The 15,782-nt window shown below is 38.7% G+C and overlaps 1 protein-coding gene across 1 annotated transcript in view; it reads right to left on the reverse strand.

The window, feature by feature from the left end:
* LOC103262320 (dynein heavy chain 9, axonemal-like) overlaps nucleotides 1-15,782 on the reverse strand; it is a 99,930-nt gene that overhangs the window by 44,660 nt on the left and 39,488 nt on the right. The window contains exons 11-14 of the mRNA XM_008059934.2: nucleotides 11,989-12,057; nucleotides 9,539-9,665; nucleotides 5,602-5,857; nucleotides 4,246-4,487 (exon numbers count right to left, since the gene is read on the reverse strand). Coding sequence (XP_008058125.2) covers nucleotides 4,246-4,487; nucleotides 5,602-5,857; nucleotides 9,539-9,665; nucleotides 11,989-12,057 — 694 coding nt within the window. The remainder of the gene's footprint in view (nucleotides 1-4,245; nucleotides 4,488-5,601; nucleotides 5,858-9,538; nucleotides 9,666-11,988; nucleotides 12,058-15,782) is intronic.

Genomic DNA, 15,782 nt, shown 5'->3' on the forward strand with positions numbered 1-15,782 from the left:
TAGCTAGAAATAAAAGGGAACTTTCTGAGTCTGAGAAAGAACATCCACAAAAACTCAACAGATACTATTATGCTTAATGATAAATTACTAAACGTTTCCCAGATGACTGAAAATAAAGCAAGAATGTTTATTCTCACCACCTCAATATTGTGCTAGATGTCCTAACCAGAGCAGTAAGGCAATAAAAATAAATAAAAAACATAAAAATTAGAAATATAAAAGTAAAATAGTTTCTATTTGTAAATGCATGATTATTTACATAGGTAATCATAAGAAATCTACAAAAGTACTACTACTACATCTAATAATTTAGAAAAGTCTCAAAATATAATATCAATATGCAAAAATCAATTACAATTTATATACTAGCTGATAGCATTGGAAAATAAAACTAGGAACATAATTCCATTTACAGTAATCTTCCAAAAACATGAAACACTTAGAGATATATTTAATGGAAAATATGCAAGACATATATTAAAAACTACAAAACATTGCAGAGAAAAATTAGAGAGACTTAATTAAGTGAAGAGACATTCCATGTTCACAGATTGCTACATTCAATATTGTTGAGATCTTTATCTTCCACAAATTGATCTACAGATTTAATGCAAGCCTAATAAAAATCACATCTACTTTCTTTCTAGAAATTGGCAAGCTGAATTAAAATTTATGTGGATATGCAAAGAACCTAGAATAACCAAAAAATCTTGAAAAACAGAGTCTAGTTTGGAGGACTTAGAGTACCTGATTTCAAGACTTCTTATAATGCTGCAATAGTCGTTCGAGACCAGCCTAGGCAACTTAGCGAGACCTCTTCTCTACAATAAATAAAAAAATTATCTGAGCATGGTGGTGCACATCTGTAGTTCCAGCTACTTGGAAAGCTGAGGCAGAAGGTTCACCTGAGCCCAGCAGGTTGAGGCTGAGGTGGCTGTGGTCGTGCCACTGCACTCCAGCCTGGGCGACAGAGTGAGACTTTAACTAAAAATATATTTAAGTAAATTAATGCTACAATAACCAAGAAAGAGTAGTATTGGTATGTTATACAGTATACTTTTTTTATTGTTATCTTATACACTTAACTGATTTCAACAAAGATGCCAAATATTCAATAGAGAAAAGTATTTTCATAAAATGGTATACGAATAGTCAAATGTTAATATGTAAAACAATGTCCTCAACCCATATATCACCTCATAAACAAAAATTAATTCATGACAGATTATAATCCTAAATACAAAATCTAAAACTATAAAGCTTCTAAAATAAAATATTGAAGAATATATTTGAAAACTCGGGGTAGGTTGATTTCTCAGATAGAACACAAAAGCAGTAACCATAAAAGGAAAAAAAGTAAATTAGACTACATCGAAATTTAAAACTGTTTTTCATCAAAATACCCCATTAAGAAAATAGGCAAGCCACAGAGTTGAAGAAACTATTCACAATACCCATATCTAACAAAAGATGTGCATTTAGAATCCATAAATGACTCCTAAAACTTACAATCCAATTTAAAATGAGTAAAAGACTTAAGTGGGCACTTTATGAAGGAATACATATAATTGGTCAATCAGCATATGAAAAAGTGTTCAACATTATTAGTTTTCAGAGAAATACGAATTAAAATTTCAGTGAGATACCACCTACATTGACAAAAATGACAAAATTAATTAAGACCTATAACACCAAAAATTGGTGACTAGGTAGAACAATTGAACTATATTATATTGCTAGTGGGAGATTAAACAGCCAGTTTGGAAAACTACTGGGCAATCATTCAATGTTAAGCACATGTATACCTATGACTCTGAAAATCTCAAGGGAAATGAAAATATATATCCATGGAATAACTTATATAAGACTATGCATAGCAGCTTTATTCATAATAGCCAAACACTAGAAATAACTTAAAAACTATCATTAGGGGAATGGATGAACAAATTCTGTTGTATTTATCTAATAGAATTCTAGCAATAAAAATAAATAGACTCTAAATAAATGCAACAATATGGATGAATCCCAATAACATTATGCCAAGTATAAAAAGGCAGACACAAAATAGTACATGCTACATAATTCCGTTTATATGAAAATCTAGAAAAGATTAATCTATTTTATAGTGACAGAAAGCTACTCAATGATGAACTGGTGAGAGGGTGGAGATGGATTGATGAAATGGAACAAGTGAACTTTCTAGAGTGATGGCAATGTTCTATACTGTGGTAGTTACCCAAGTGTATGTATTTGTAAAAACTTACTGAATAGGAACACTTAATGTCTGCACATGGTAATGTATGTATGTTATACAATATACAAAGATTATATTTTTGTAAAAGTATATCTATATACACAGAAAATGATCAAAAGGAAATATTCAATTCTTTTATTCAACTCATTTATTTATTACCTACTATGTATCAATAAGCAAAAAAAAAAGAGAGAGAGAGAGAGCGAGAGAGGAAAATCTCTTTTATTCATGAGTTTCTGTTCAGGGTTTTTATCTTAATATATATATATATTATCAACATGTAAACATTATTGAAGACCTGATTACAAAGCTTTGTGTCTGGCCTAAGGAGTTCTCCTGACTACTGTGGAAGTTATGTAGTATACTGCATAAATGCAGAGTTAGAGTCAGACAGCTCTGCTTCAAATTGGCTGAGAAGTTTTAGGCATTTAATTTAACTTCTCTGTGCCCTGGTTTTCTCATCTATAAAATGAGAATGAGAGTATCTATGATTGTATGAGAATTAAATGAAATAATACATGGTCAGTGCTTAGGACCGTGCCTGGCACATGGTAGACACAATAAAAATGTGGACTATTATTACTGTGCTGTAAAAAGAGTTATTATTAAATTGTCTGAACATTTAGAGTAACTTTTGTGACAAGTATTTTGGCTTGAGGTCATTTTTGGTTATTTCCTGGTTGACTTCTGGACAACTAAGATGTTACAATGTGTATTTTTTCTAGATCTCTGTGTTTGTCTCACTGATTAAGCAGTTTAATTCTCTACATTTTCTCTCATTTTGACTCTCAAGAACATAGATTTGAGCATTTGTCATCACATAGACAGATGTGTGTGTGTGGTGTGTGTTGTGTGTGTGTGTGTGTGTGTGTGTGTGTGTGTGTGTGTAGTTTTTAAACTTGTAACATCTTAAGTAATTTCTTGGTTTTGCCAAATGGTTTTCTTCTACTTCAAGGCTGGGATGACACCTTACATTTTCTTTATATTCAATATAGTGCCTAGGAAAGTTCTGGAAATACAGCTGATGGATGAATAGATGAGTAGATGAATGGATGGTTGGATGAAAGAAAGACAGATGAAGAGTAGATGTTTGGGTCTATGCTAGCTATTAAATTACTGGATATCGGACCAAAGGGGGTTAAAGAAATAAATCAAATGGAAAGTTTTTATCTTTCAAAGTCAAAATTTCAGTAATTATCTCCTTCACTTAACTCTTGTCATCATTAGTGCTTAAGTCTCAACATTTTTATTGTGTTTCAAACCACAGATAACCCACATATAACTGATTCATTTCTGACTTACCACTTGAGTCAATATGCCAAACATTGTCATATGGCTACTTCAGTAGGGTTGGAGCTGATGGCCATTTATAACCCTTTCCCATTGTTCACAAGGAAGCTTTTAGTCTTTAATGATTGGACATGGAGATGTCCTCACCATAATGCAGGGCAGATCTTTACTGTATGAAGTGTAACACTTGGCATTTATAATTCAGCATATCAGAAGCAGTTAGGGATACCATGGTAATTTATCACTTCTTTAGACTATGTACAGCTAGGCTGTCAGGATTATGCTGGAAGACCACATTAGGTTGTATGAGTGAGTTGAACATGGGAGTGGTAAGGCAGTGGATTATTTAGGATTTCACTCTTGGGATCTCTTTCTATCTCCTTGGGGCTACATGTGAGACTTAAGTCATGTGAAAATTAAGTGGTGCTACCATTAAGATGCTATTAATTTTGACACATTGGTACTAGAATGTGACCCTTCACTCCCCTTGTCTATTAGCTTTATTCTTTTACTATCAGTATAAACTTCTCTCCTTGACTGCAGAAGACATATCAATAGATTGTTCTAATTTCCAAATCACATCTTGCACAAAAACACATCAATAGATTGTTCTAATTTCCAAATCACATCTTGCACACAAACACAGTACTTGATGCTTTTACTATACTCATGGTATGTGCATTCAAGAGACTGGTTATTACCTGAACAAGGGCATGAATTTTAAGGCCAGATTCTTTGATGAGATTATAATATCTTTCCTTTCTACCACGCTGATCATCCAGAGAAAGAAGGCATTCCCTTTTTCCATCTTTTCTCTTAAATATTGGAACCACCCATGTTTTCATGATGTTTTTAATCTCTTCCACATTGTCTTTAGTTTTCTGAATTCTTTGTTCAAGATCATGAATACTGCTGGTGATTTGAATGACATAATCCCAAATGCCTGCTCCCCAAAAGAAATATAATTAATTGAAATTGCCTACAGTGGCTAGCTAAAGGCCTACTTGCTATGAAAGATAGAGATTTAATACTTGCAAGTTTTATATGACTTTTATGTACAGGTTATTGTTTTACTATCATTAGAACAATTTCCTTCCTAGTTGTATTAAAAAGGCACCTCTTACCAAGATCCTTATTATGAAAGAAGAGAAACAAAGAGGTAATACTTGCCTACCAAGCACATGAAAGTTGGTACAGTTGCTAGGGAATACAATTTTATATCCAGATGCCAGTGAAACTTGATAACTTTATTTGGGTTCATCAGTCTCTTATTTTTAGTACTTTTGCTGTATTAAATGCTGAAAATGTCATTTCCCCTTACATGTGAAATAAAATTCCAACATGTTTAATATGGCACTCCAAGACTCATATGAGTCGACTGTGACCTTCTTTTCACACTTTAACTCTTCTAAGGACCTTAATTCAAATTAATTTCTCTCCCTTGTAATTTATCACACTTTATTTTTAACTCTGTGGTGGCTTTTCATCATAGTCAGCCTTGTATGATTTAGGTTTAGTACACATGTCTGCTGTTCCCACTAAACGTGAGCTCTCTGAAAGTAGAGACCACATCCGTGCATCTCACATCTCATATTGTCCCTATAGTCTCTCACATAGTACCCTACACATGTTAATTGGCCGACAAAAGTTTATTAAATTGGATTGGGGGATACCAGAGCAGTAAATGCATAGTCTCCTCCTTTAAGATGTTTGCCGTATGGTTTAAAAAATTAAATAACAATGATAATATAGCAAAAACGCTAATTCATGGAGTGCCCTGTATCTGCTGGAGACTGGAAGATCATATGCAACCTCTGAGTCTCCCAAATTGCATGGAGCAAAGTTTTCTAAATTTACTAATCATATCCAAAAAGAAGGAAGAAGAGGAATACCAACACTCCTTGTCATCTCTGCTTGAATATGTGTTAAAAGAGAAGATGGACTTGTGTTTCAAATCCAGATCAGATTCCCAGAAAATAACATAAAACTCTATTCACTTTAGTGGATCCTTGAATCCCAACATCTTTTTTTTCAGACTCCAGGTGATGCCCTGTTACCTTCTGTTTTCCAGTTCAGAGTCTCCTCTGCTTCTCTCAGGCACAGATCAATATTGTTCAGCTTTTCCTCAACCAATGGAATTTCCACCTCTAGCAGAGTTTTTATAACCTTGTTGTACCAATTTGCCATCAACTCCAAGTTAGCCACAAGTTGCCGGTAGAACTCTCTGGAGGAGAACATGGCTGCTGCTGTCTCAGGGATGTGCTTCATCTCTCCGGGTTCAAGGTAGCTCATTTCTTTCAGCACTGAAATCAGCTGGAGAACAGCAAGACAAGAGGCCATTGTTCAGAGATGATGAACAAGCAGCAGCATCAGTCAAAAACGACAATTCCAAGGGGCCCAAAGATTTTCTGGGTCTCTTCTCTTACCTTCTGCTCCTACCAGTTCCTTAAATCTAATCTCAGAGAAGGAGAATCAAGCATTAGGTAGAAGGAAGATAACTCAGAAAGTGGCAATGTTTACCAAATCTGTAAACCATAAACAAAGAGCAAGGAGAGGAAATCTAAGAAAGGAGACATCCATGATAGCAGGAGAGGACTCTGCTTTCTATGCTTTGGGCAATGTGGCTGCTGAAATGATAGGTACATGCTGGCCGAGTCAGTTCCTATAGCGGGGTGGCAGTTTGAAGGAGGAGGATCATCTGGCCTGGATCACCCACATTCATGAGAGGATATAAATGTAGACTTACAATATTCTCTCCAAATGAGGCCAAACACATTAGTCATAAAGAGACATTGACATGATTGATAGGTGCCCATGATAAAACTTTGAGTGTAAAATATCATCATTTGAAATATGGCATTTCTTTGTGCCTTAATATGCTGGAAGGTCAAGAAATAGAAGTTATCCAGGCCTCTCTGAACTTCTGTGGGGCCCCAAGTTTTGTGACAACTGAAGACGGGAGAAGCCATGTAGATGTAATCCAATGAAATGACAGAGAGGCCTCCAAGAGGGTATGTGGGCACACTCTTCTTCATCCTTTCTTGATGTTTCTATCTGAGACTGATGTGCGTAGGTACAGGTGACAAAACAGATACAAAGCCATAGGTTCTCCCCATCTCCCCTTCATATAAAGATTCGCAGACTTGCTAGCTCTCCTTCTAGTGATTTGAGCTAATTTTTCATTGCTGATAGACCAACTCCACCCAGAGCTCAGACAAATGCTAACCATTTGGTGAGGAAATGAATTTAGACTCCTCATTTACTTTAAAATAAGCTCAAGGTGGATATTAAAAATTTAACTGTAAAAAGTGAAAACAAAATATTGAAAGAAAATATGTGTGGTTATTGATATGATAATGAAGGTAGAGATGGTCAGTTCAAACATAAAACCAAAAACTAAAACATAAAATCGTTTGTGCCTAAAACATCATACACACAATAAAATGACCACCTGAAACTGGCAAAAATTGTTTAAGCAGATTTCTTAATAGCTGACAGATATTTTCTAAATACTCTAACAAATTTACAGTAAGAAAGGGCACCTAGAAAGTAGAAAAGGACATGAACAAGCAATTCATAGAAGAAGAAATATAAGTGACTAATGAATACATCATGAAATGTTGACTTCACTAGTAATCAAGTAAATGCATTAAAACAACATTGACATATTTTAGATATATGTAATACATATATACATATATATATTAGTTCAAGAGACTAGAAACTATTTTAAAAAATAAATCATAGCTTGTTGGAAGAATGATGACTAAGTTCCATCTTTCTGAAGAACAAGTTTGATAATAAAAAGTCTCAAATGTGAATACTTTTATCCCAGAAATTCTACTTCTAGGCATTTAGCATAAAGAAATAATCAAGAATACAAGCACCAATAACTAAAGATGTTTACTGAATCATTATTTATATCATATTTTTTCCAACTTAAGATGTCACTGGGCTTGGCAGAGTGACTCACACTTATAATCCCAGCACTTTGGGAGGTCGAGTGGAGAGGATCACTTGAGCCCAGGAGTTCAAGACAGCCTTGACAGTGTTGTGAGACCTTATCTCTCTCTCAAAAAAAAAAAAGCTGACTATAATGGTAGTGGTGCACACCTGCAGTCGCAACTACTTTGGGGTGGGGGTGGAGGGGTAAGGCAGAAGGATTGCCTGAGCCCAGAATGTTGAGGCTGTGGTGAGCCATGATTGTGGCACTGCACTCCAGCCTAGGAGACAGAGCCAGATTCTGACTCAAAATTAGAAAATAAAAAAGAAGATATCAGTTGTAAGATTCACTATTATGTTCAATCAAAAAAGAAAGGAAAAAATGTGGTTCATTAATCTGTAAACACATACCAATTTCAGAGATGTAAATACATTAAAATGCACATACTAGAATCAATGAAATATAGACTGATGAAACTGTAAAATAATCACAGTACTCAATAATAGGGCATTTAAAATAATTTACATAAATTAAAATTAACCTATACAATTTTTATCCTGTTCCTGGAGGGGCAAATCTTTGATTATATCTTTCTAGACAGTTAAATATACTACTGTCCAGTCTTAATAACTCAGCTATGGCCAAATTGCTTGAAGTTGTATTCATGGGGGTGATTGTAACTCTTCTTTGACCTGTTATGTTTGAAGTTGCCCCCATCAACTCACATTATAGTCTCCTTCTTTCCTTTCTTTTCTTCCTTCTTTCTCTTTTGTCACCTACAAATACCTATAAAGAACTCACTATGTGCTACATATTGGGGCAGATAGAGTCCTTCTCCTTGGAATATATAGAGACGGCAGATCCATCTTCAATACTGGACCAAGTATTGTCTTATGTCAAAGACCTAATTACTATCTTACATCAGGCAGACTGTGGCCTATTTGGTAATCCAGACAGACATCTCTTTGGATACTTAATACTCAACATTATTCACAGCAAATGCTGATAAAGTTGTTCCAAGGAGCAAAGTGAGTTAAGCAGCAGAGTCATGTCTTACCAAATTGAAGAAATGGATCTTCTAACTTCCTTTGTTGATTTTAATTCCTGGAGTGGCAGGGTGGTGGGGAGGGGGGTGAGACTGATGTTCTATTTAAACTGATCAGTCATCAACTTGGTTTTCAACTTTGTCTATAGTATGTTCCTGGAGACCATGCCATCAAAGCAGAAGGTGACTGTTTTTAGCTCAGTGTGACCAACACAATTTTCTTTCTACCTGAGTGGTGTTTCTGAGTGATGTTTGGCTATTGTTTTCTCCAGCATTAAGCTTTCTGTGGCTGCTACATTCCAGACCGATGTGTCACCCTTCCGATCCTATAGAACTGAGTACCTCAATCTCAGCACTATTGACATTTTTGGATAAGTAACTCTCTGCTGTGGGGTGCTAGCCTGTGCGTTGCAGGAAGTTTCATAGCATCCCTGGTATCTGCCCACTAGGTGCCATTGGCAGCCCTTCCAAGTCTGACAAACAAAAATGTTTCCAGAGAAACAAATCACCCTCAGTTGAAAACCACTAATCTCAAGTCTTATCTCCAAAGTTACTCTTTTGAGATTAACCATATGCTATCTAACAAAGATAGAAATTTGCATGTTGACATTCTGACTCCCAACTAGACAGTGGGTTCCTTGAGGGCAGGAGCCAAGTCTAACATGCACTTGGTTCCCCTCCAGCAAGTAGTCAACAGCCTTCACACATAGTAAGTATTCAATGTATGCCCAGTGGGCTATGTTTGGTACTAAGTGGTCAGTTATATTTTTTGGTATTTCTTGTGGCACAAAATCAAAACAAATATATCAAGCAACCCTAGAGAAAAACGTGAATGTGCACAACTTCCAAAAACAGTGTACCCTAGGATTCATCCAAAAAAGAAACAGTGCAAATTATTTTGAGCAGCTTTTGTATATTTTTACAAAAAGCTTTTTTGCCTTTGAAATCAGCAGAGTTAAAAGGAACTCTTCAAAAACCCAAAGGGGAGTTATTGTCACAGACTGACCTGTGGGTTAAAGTTGACAATGATCTGCTTCGTGTCTGGGTCACGTATCAGAAGTGGTCGGGAAAGATTGTACTGTGATTTCTCTGATACTGTCTGACACCAGTCTTCATAAAGTCTTGTCTCATACCTGCAGGAGTCAGAGACAAAAGTCACTCACAAGCACCCTCCCAGCTCCCCAATGCTTGGTCAGACTCTATAACATGAACTGAAGATGCTATTAGCCATTGACCCAGTCGGGCTGGGTCAGCTTCTGCAGGTAACCACTAGTTTCTAAAGGTGGCATAGCTTAAATCAGTGAGAGGAGAAAGATTTCATGTGATCTTTTGAGGGGGAAAAAAGGGAGTGTGATTAATCTCCGGAAACCTTGAAAGAAGTTACTGGGGAAGATTTGCTCTCTCACACAAATCTTGAAGTAGCTCATGAACATTTGTCATTCAGTCATTACACCTTCACTGAGCACCTGCCATGTGCTGGGCTTGGGGAATAAAATGATGAATAAGTACCTCGTGATAAAGGCAACTAATGGTGGGAATGGCAAATGGAGCATCACAGTACAGTGCAGGAAGTACAATCCCAAATAAATGTACAGGGCATTGGGCATCTACTGGAAAAGAAGGGGTGTAGGGGATGATAAGGAAAATGCCAGGGAAAGTTTCATAGGAGAGGTGATGAAGTGATGCTTGACTGAGTCTCAGAGGGTGAGCAGAGGTTGGATAGTGAAGAGGGAGTGATCATTCCCGGCAGAAGCAACAACATGCCCAAAGGACAGAGTGAAAAACAGTGCAACAGGGTGCTGGGAACAAAGACAAGATAATGTGTCAGAGGTTGGAGGTAATGAGAGGGAGACAAAGACCACCTCAGGGAGGGTGTTTCATGTCACATGAAGGAGACAATGGAACCACTAAGAGGCCTCCCAGCTGGTGGGGGTTACTGTGAATTATCGGATTCCATAACAGTGTGGGCACTGAGGAGCACAGAGCTGGAGATAGGAAGGCCTGTTCAAGAAGCTGCTGCAGCAGTTCAGGTCAGAATGTCCAGTCTCTTACAAACATGCTGGTGTAGAGACGAAGGGGAGTGGATGGACTTGAAGTTGTTTGGGAGGTGAAGGGCTGGGATGTAAGTTGCCTAACAGGTGATCTGTCTAAAACAATGCTAGTCATAATTATAATCACATCCACCATCCTTCTTTCTTGAATCAGGAGACAAAGCAAACAGCAGGGGAAGAAGCCAAGACCACAGCTGTTTCTAGACCCTGCACTCCAAAGACTTGGCTTTAAAGCAGTACTGACTATGAATCTATATAAAATTTTCATTCCTGTGCTTTCTTTCTCCACCAAAAGATATAGAATGTATTTTTAAAAAAAATTTTTTGACTGGGTATGGTGGCTCACACCTATAATTCCAATACTTTGGGAGGCTGAGGTAGAAGGATTGCTTGAGTCCAAGAGTTGCAGACCAGCCTAAGCAACATAGTGAGACTTTTTCTCTACAAAAAATAAAAAAAATCAACCAGGCATGAAGGCACATGCATGTAGTTCCAGCTACTTGGGAGGCTGAGATGGAAGGATCGCCTGCACCCAGGAGGTCAAGGCTGCAGTGAACCATGATTGTACCATGCACTCTAGCCTTGGAGACAGAGTGAGATCTTGATTCAAATAAATAAATTAATTAATTTTAAAATTAAAAACATAAAGACAGAGTCTCTCTGTGTTGCCCAGGCTAGTCTTGAACTTTGGGGCTCAGGAGATCTTCCCACCTCAGCCTCCCAAAGTGTTGGGATTACAGGTGTGAACCACTGTGCCCAGCCCAGAACATATCTTTAAAACTCTTCTTGGGAGGCCGAGGTGAGAGGATTTCCTGAGCTCATGTGTTCGAGACCAGTCTGGGCAACTTGGTGAGCCCTCATTTCTACAATAAATAAAAAAATTAGCTAAGTGTGGTGGTGCGAGCCTATAGTTCTAGCTACTTGGAAGGCCGAGGCAGAAGGAACGCCTGAGCTCAGCAGTTCAAGGCTGCGGCGGCTGTGGGCGTGCCACTGCACTGCAGCCTGGGTGACAGAGTAAGACTCTGACTTGGAAAAAAAAAAAAAAAAACCTCTTCTTTTTTGTGCGGCATGCACTGTTGCTTTTTGCTTAGTGGCAGCTGCTGCGATTTTCCATGACACTGACCTCGAAGCGCCATGAATAGCAGCCACTTCTCCTAGCTCTCCAGAGTTCACACTCCCAGCAAAACTATCCTGCAGAAATATTTGATTCTCGAATTGAGCTGCATTCCCCAGAGACCCCGTGTGTACAACCCAGAAATACTATAGTCATAAATATCATGGTTATAACATAAAACACAAAATGACATTTCAGAGCCACTGAGGAATCTGCACAAACTGGGAACTGCAAAAGGCATCGTGGAGGCTGTGCAATTTGCAGAACAATGCAATCCCAGAAGCTGCTTACTTTTCCAGCAGTGACAGCATATCTTCATATTTCTGTAACATTTGCTTTCCTTCGGCAGATTCCATACAACTACCCATACAAAAGAGAAAAAAAAAGACACAGAATTAGAAGAAATCAAAGTAATGATCTGAGGATCAAACTGCCGCCTATAAAGAAGAGAGTGAATAGCTTCTGGGCTGATTTCCAAATGCCCCTAAAAGAGACTGCGCTCTTCCTCCCGAACATCTTCCTCTGGCCACTAGAGGGCACCTGCACTTCCTCAAATGCAGGCAGCCCCACGGGCGACAGATGTCATAACCTTTCCTGTCCATGGCTCCACCAACCCCCTTACTTAGCTGAGCCAGTCATGCAAAAGGTGAAATCCTTCAAACATATCCATAAAAGGGGAATTAAGAAAAAACGATCAATGTCTTATATAGTCATGTGCCGCATAATGACTATTTTGGTCAACAATGGACTGTACATACGACGGTCCCATCAGATTATAATGGAGCTGAAAAATTCCTGTCCCTTAGTGATGCTGTAGGCATCCTAATGTCGCAGCGCACTGCGTTTCTTACGTGTTTATGGTGACGCTGGTGTAGATAAATCTACTATGTGGCTAGCTGTGTAAACGTATAGTACCTACAATTATGAACAGTGCATAATGCTTAATGATAATAAACGACGATGCTAGCCTATGTATTTACTATACTGTACTTTGTATGGTTACTTTAGAATGTACTCCTTCTATTTATCTATTTATTTTTAAAGACCGAACCGTGAAACAGCCACAAGCAAGTCCTTCAGAAAGTAGAAGGTATTGTTATCACAGGAGATGACAGCTCCATGCATATGTGTTATGGCCCCGAAAACCTTCTGGGGGGATGAAATGTGGAGGGAGAAGACAGAGACACCAATGATCCTGACTCCGTGGAGACCTAGGCTAATGTGTGTGTTTGTGCCTTTGTTTTTAACAAAAAGTTTTAAAAAGTTACAAAGAATGTAAATAGAAAAAAGCTTATAGAATAAGGATACAAAGAAAATGTTTTTGTAAAAGTGTACAGTGTGTTTTAAGTTGTGTTAAGAGCAAAAACATTTTTAAAAAATTTATGTTTATAAGGTAAAAAAGTTATGGTAGGCTAAGCTTAATTTATTATTGAATAAAGAAAAATATATTTAAATAAATGTGGGGTAGCTTAAGTGTGTGGTATTAGTAACATCGACAGGAGTGTACAGAAATGTCCCAGATCTAGGCCTTCACACTCACTCACCCATTCACTCACTCAGAGCAGCTTTCAGTCCCACAAGCTCCATTCATGGTCAGTGTCACATACGGGTGAACCATTTTTAATCTTTTGTATGATATTTTTAGGGTGCCTTTTCTATACGTACCATTGTGTTTCAGTTACCTGAAGTATTCAGTACAGTCACATGCTGTACAGGTTTGCAGTAGACCATATAGCCTACGTGTGTAGTGGACTCTGCCATCTAGGTATATGTGTAAGTACACTCTGTGACGCTCACACATCAATGAAATCTCAAAATGTATCCCTGTCATCAGGTGATGTATGACTGTATATCATTATATGCGTAGGTAAATACAAAGAGTGTAAAAAAAAAACACTCATTTTAAGAAAGGAAAAGAACTGTATTAAAATTGTAATACTTAATATATACCAATAACAAAAGATGAATACAAGTCACACCGAATACAAGTCATGCCTGACTTCTACAATTACAAGAGGTGCTCAAAGTGGTTACCATCAGTATCTAGACACTTCTGATTACAGTAAACTACTGCAGGACTTGTTGCTGTGTGAGGCCTCTTGGATCTTCCCTTGTGCACATCCACACAGTACCATGCGTCTCAAACTTATCACGAATGCGTGCAATTGTCAGGTGTGTTAGAGGTTCTGTTGCATACTCACTCCTCCAATGTTGTTGTACTTCCACAACATTGGTTCTAGAATTTCAAATACCACTTCAAAATGGTCTTGTGCTCCTGAAACAACAACCGTGCTTCCGCCATTTCCTTTGACTGTCCTGCCTGTCACATGGTTACACTAGTATTCATTTAATGCCATCTTCTCACCGAATGTCATACTAGACATTGCTACGGTAATTCAATTCAACTTTGAAAAGTAATGCATCTCTTAAAAAGTTAGTATCTCTTAAAATGCATGTACATTATTTTGGCACCCCCAGTACGTGCGCGCGCGCGTGTGTGTGTGTGTGTGTGTGTGTGTGTGTGTATAACTCTGCACTCCATCTAGAACATGTAATCAGAAACACTGCCACTCTGTCACATGTTTACATGAGGGTCCCTCCCTGCTCCCCCCTCCCCCTTGCCAATGTATGCATAAGCAATGCATATACACATACCATACACACACACATGCACTCACACATGCAGGAATGCTGAGGACTCCAGAAGAGAGTAAGCAGAGTCTGGCCCAAGGTACCAGAAACCACAACTGTTTTCCCTGGTTTTGACACTTGCTGCAACACTAAATGAAAGTCCAGCTCCTGGGAAAATCGGTGAAGTATCTTTAATTTTCCAAAACCTTCACACTAACCGCGCGAAGATCTGTTTTGTTTGTCCTGCTAGCAAAACGAGGCAGCTTATTGCAAAGATTCTTTAAAACCCATTTGCTCTCTAAACCAACACAGGCTTTCTTCACCAGATCCCTTGAGCTTTCCACATAAGCCCTCACGCCTGCAGAGAAAGCACTGGATTTGCTGGCATTTTTTCTCCTCTTTTGTGGTAAAAGAGCAGACATATTTGCGAGGAAGCAAGAAGTGGAAAGTGCTTCAAGTGCTTGTGGCACTCTCCCCTCACAAGTTGTGGGTTTCCACAAGCCCCACAACTACAGATCTCAGTCTTGTATCTGGAAGAGAACGAGGCCAGAGCGGAGCGTGGCTTCTCATGTGGGGCATGTCACCTTGTGGGCTTGGGAGGTCGCAGGAATAAGTACAGAGAAACTCCCTGTAGCTTCCATCTCACTTCATAACCAGGAATCTAGAACATTTTTAATAGCCAATAAAAACATATTATGGCATAGAATACACATTTGATTTCATTTTTAGAACAAATGGAAATTTTTCTGGGAATTGTAGAGGCTGCTGTGTTGCGCTGTCCAGATGTCCTCTTGGGACCAGGCACTGGTAACACCCCCTGCCCTCTTCCCACTCCAGCCAGGGGTGTTGGCTGCTGATGAGGCTCAGCTGCCTCCCTTTTTGGGAACAACCTCAGCCAAAGAGAACTACCCTGACCAAGGCCAAGCTCTTCACCAGGAAGCCCGCATCCAATGAGCTGATGTGGAAATACAGAGGCTGGGGAGTTCTCAAGGGCCAGAGCTCCCTGAAGCTTCTGCTAAGACCTCCATTGCAACTATGCTGCCATTCAACTTCTCTCTCTGTCCAGTCCCTTTCCCCTCACTCCTTCATGGGTGTTGTTCCTGGGAACATCTCCACAAATTCCTGCACATGCATCTTAAATTCTGCTTTCAGGGGGCCAGACCTATGACAGCTACTGCAGTTCACATTTCTAGAAGCAACCCTGACATCCTTCCCCACCCCACTCACATATCTTCTCTTTTCTGCCTAAGGGAGCATGGGTAAGATGCATAAGGACACAGCCCTACTCCCAGCCAAATTTCCCATGGCTGGTGGTCCCCAGGAAGAGCTCTGGGCTAGAAGCCCCGAGACCTAGACTTCTTCCAGTTCTTCCTTGGCTGTGTTTAGAACCTTAGGCAAGTCACCTCACTTCTCTCTGCCTCCATTTGGTTTCTTCATCTGCAAAATAAAGAGTT

This window comes from Carlito syrichta, unplaced genomic scaffold (assembly GCF_000164805.1).
Source record: "Carlito syrichta isolate Samal-C Ts95f unplaced genomic scaffold, Tarsius_syrichta-2.0.1 Scaffold304447, whole genome shotgun sequence".
Classification (NCBI taxonomy): domain Eukaryota; kingdom Metazoa; phylum Chordata; class Mammalia; order Primates; family Tarsiidae; genus Carlito; species Carlito syrichta.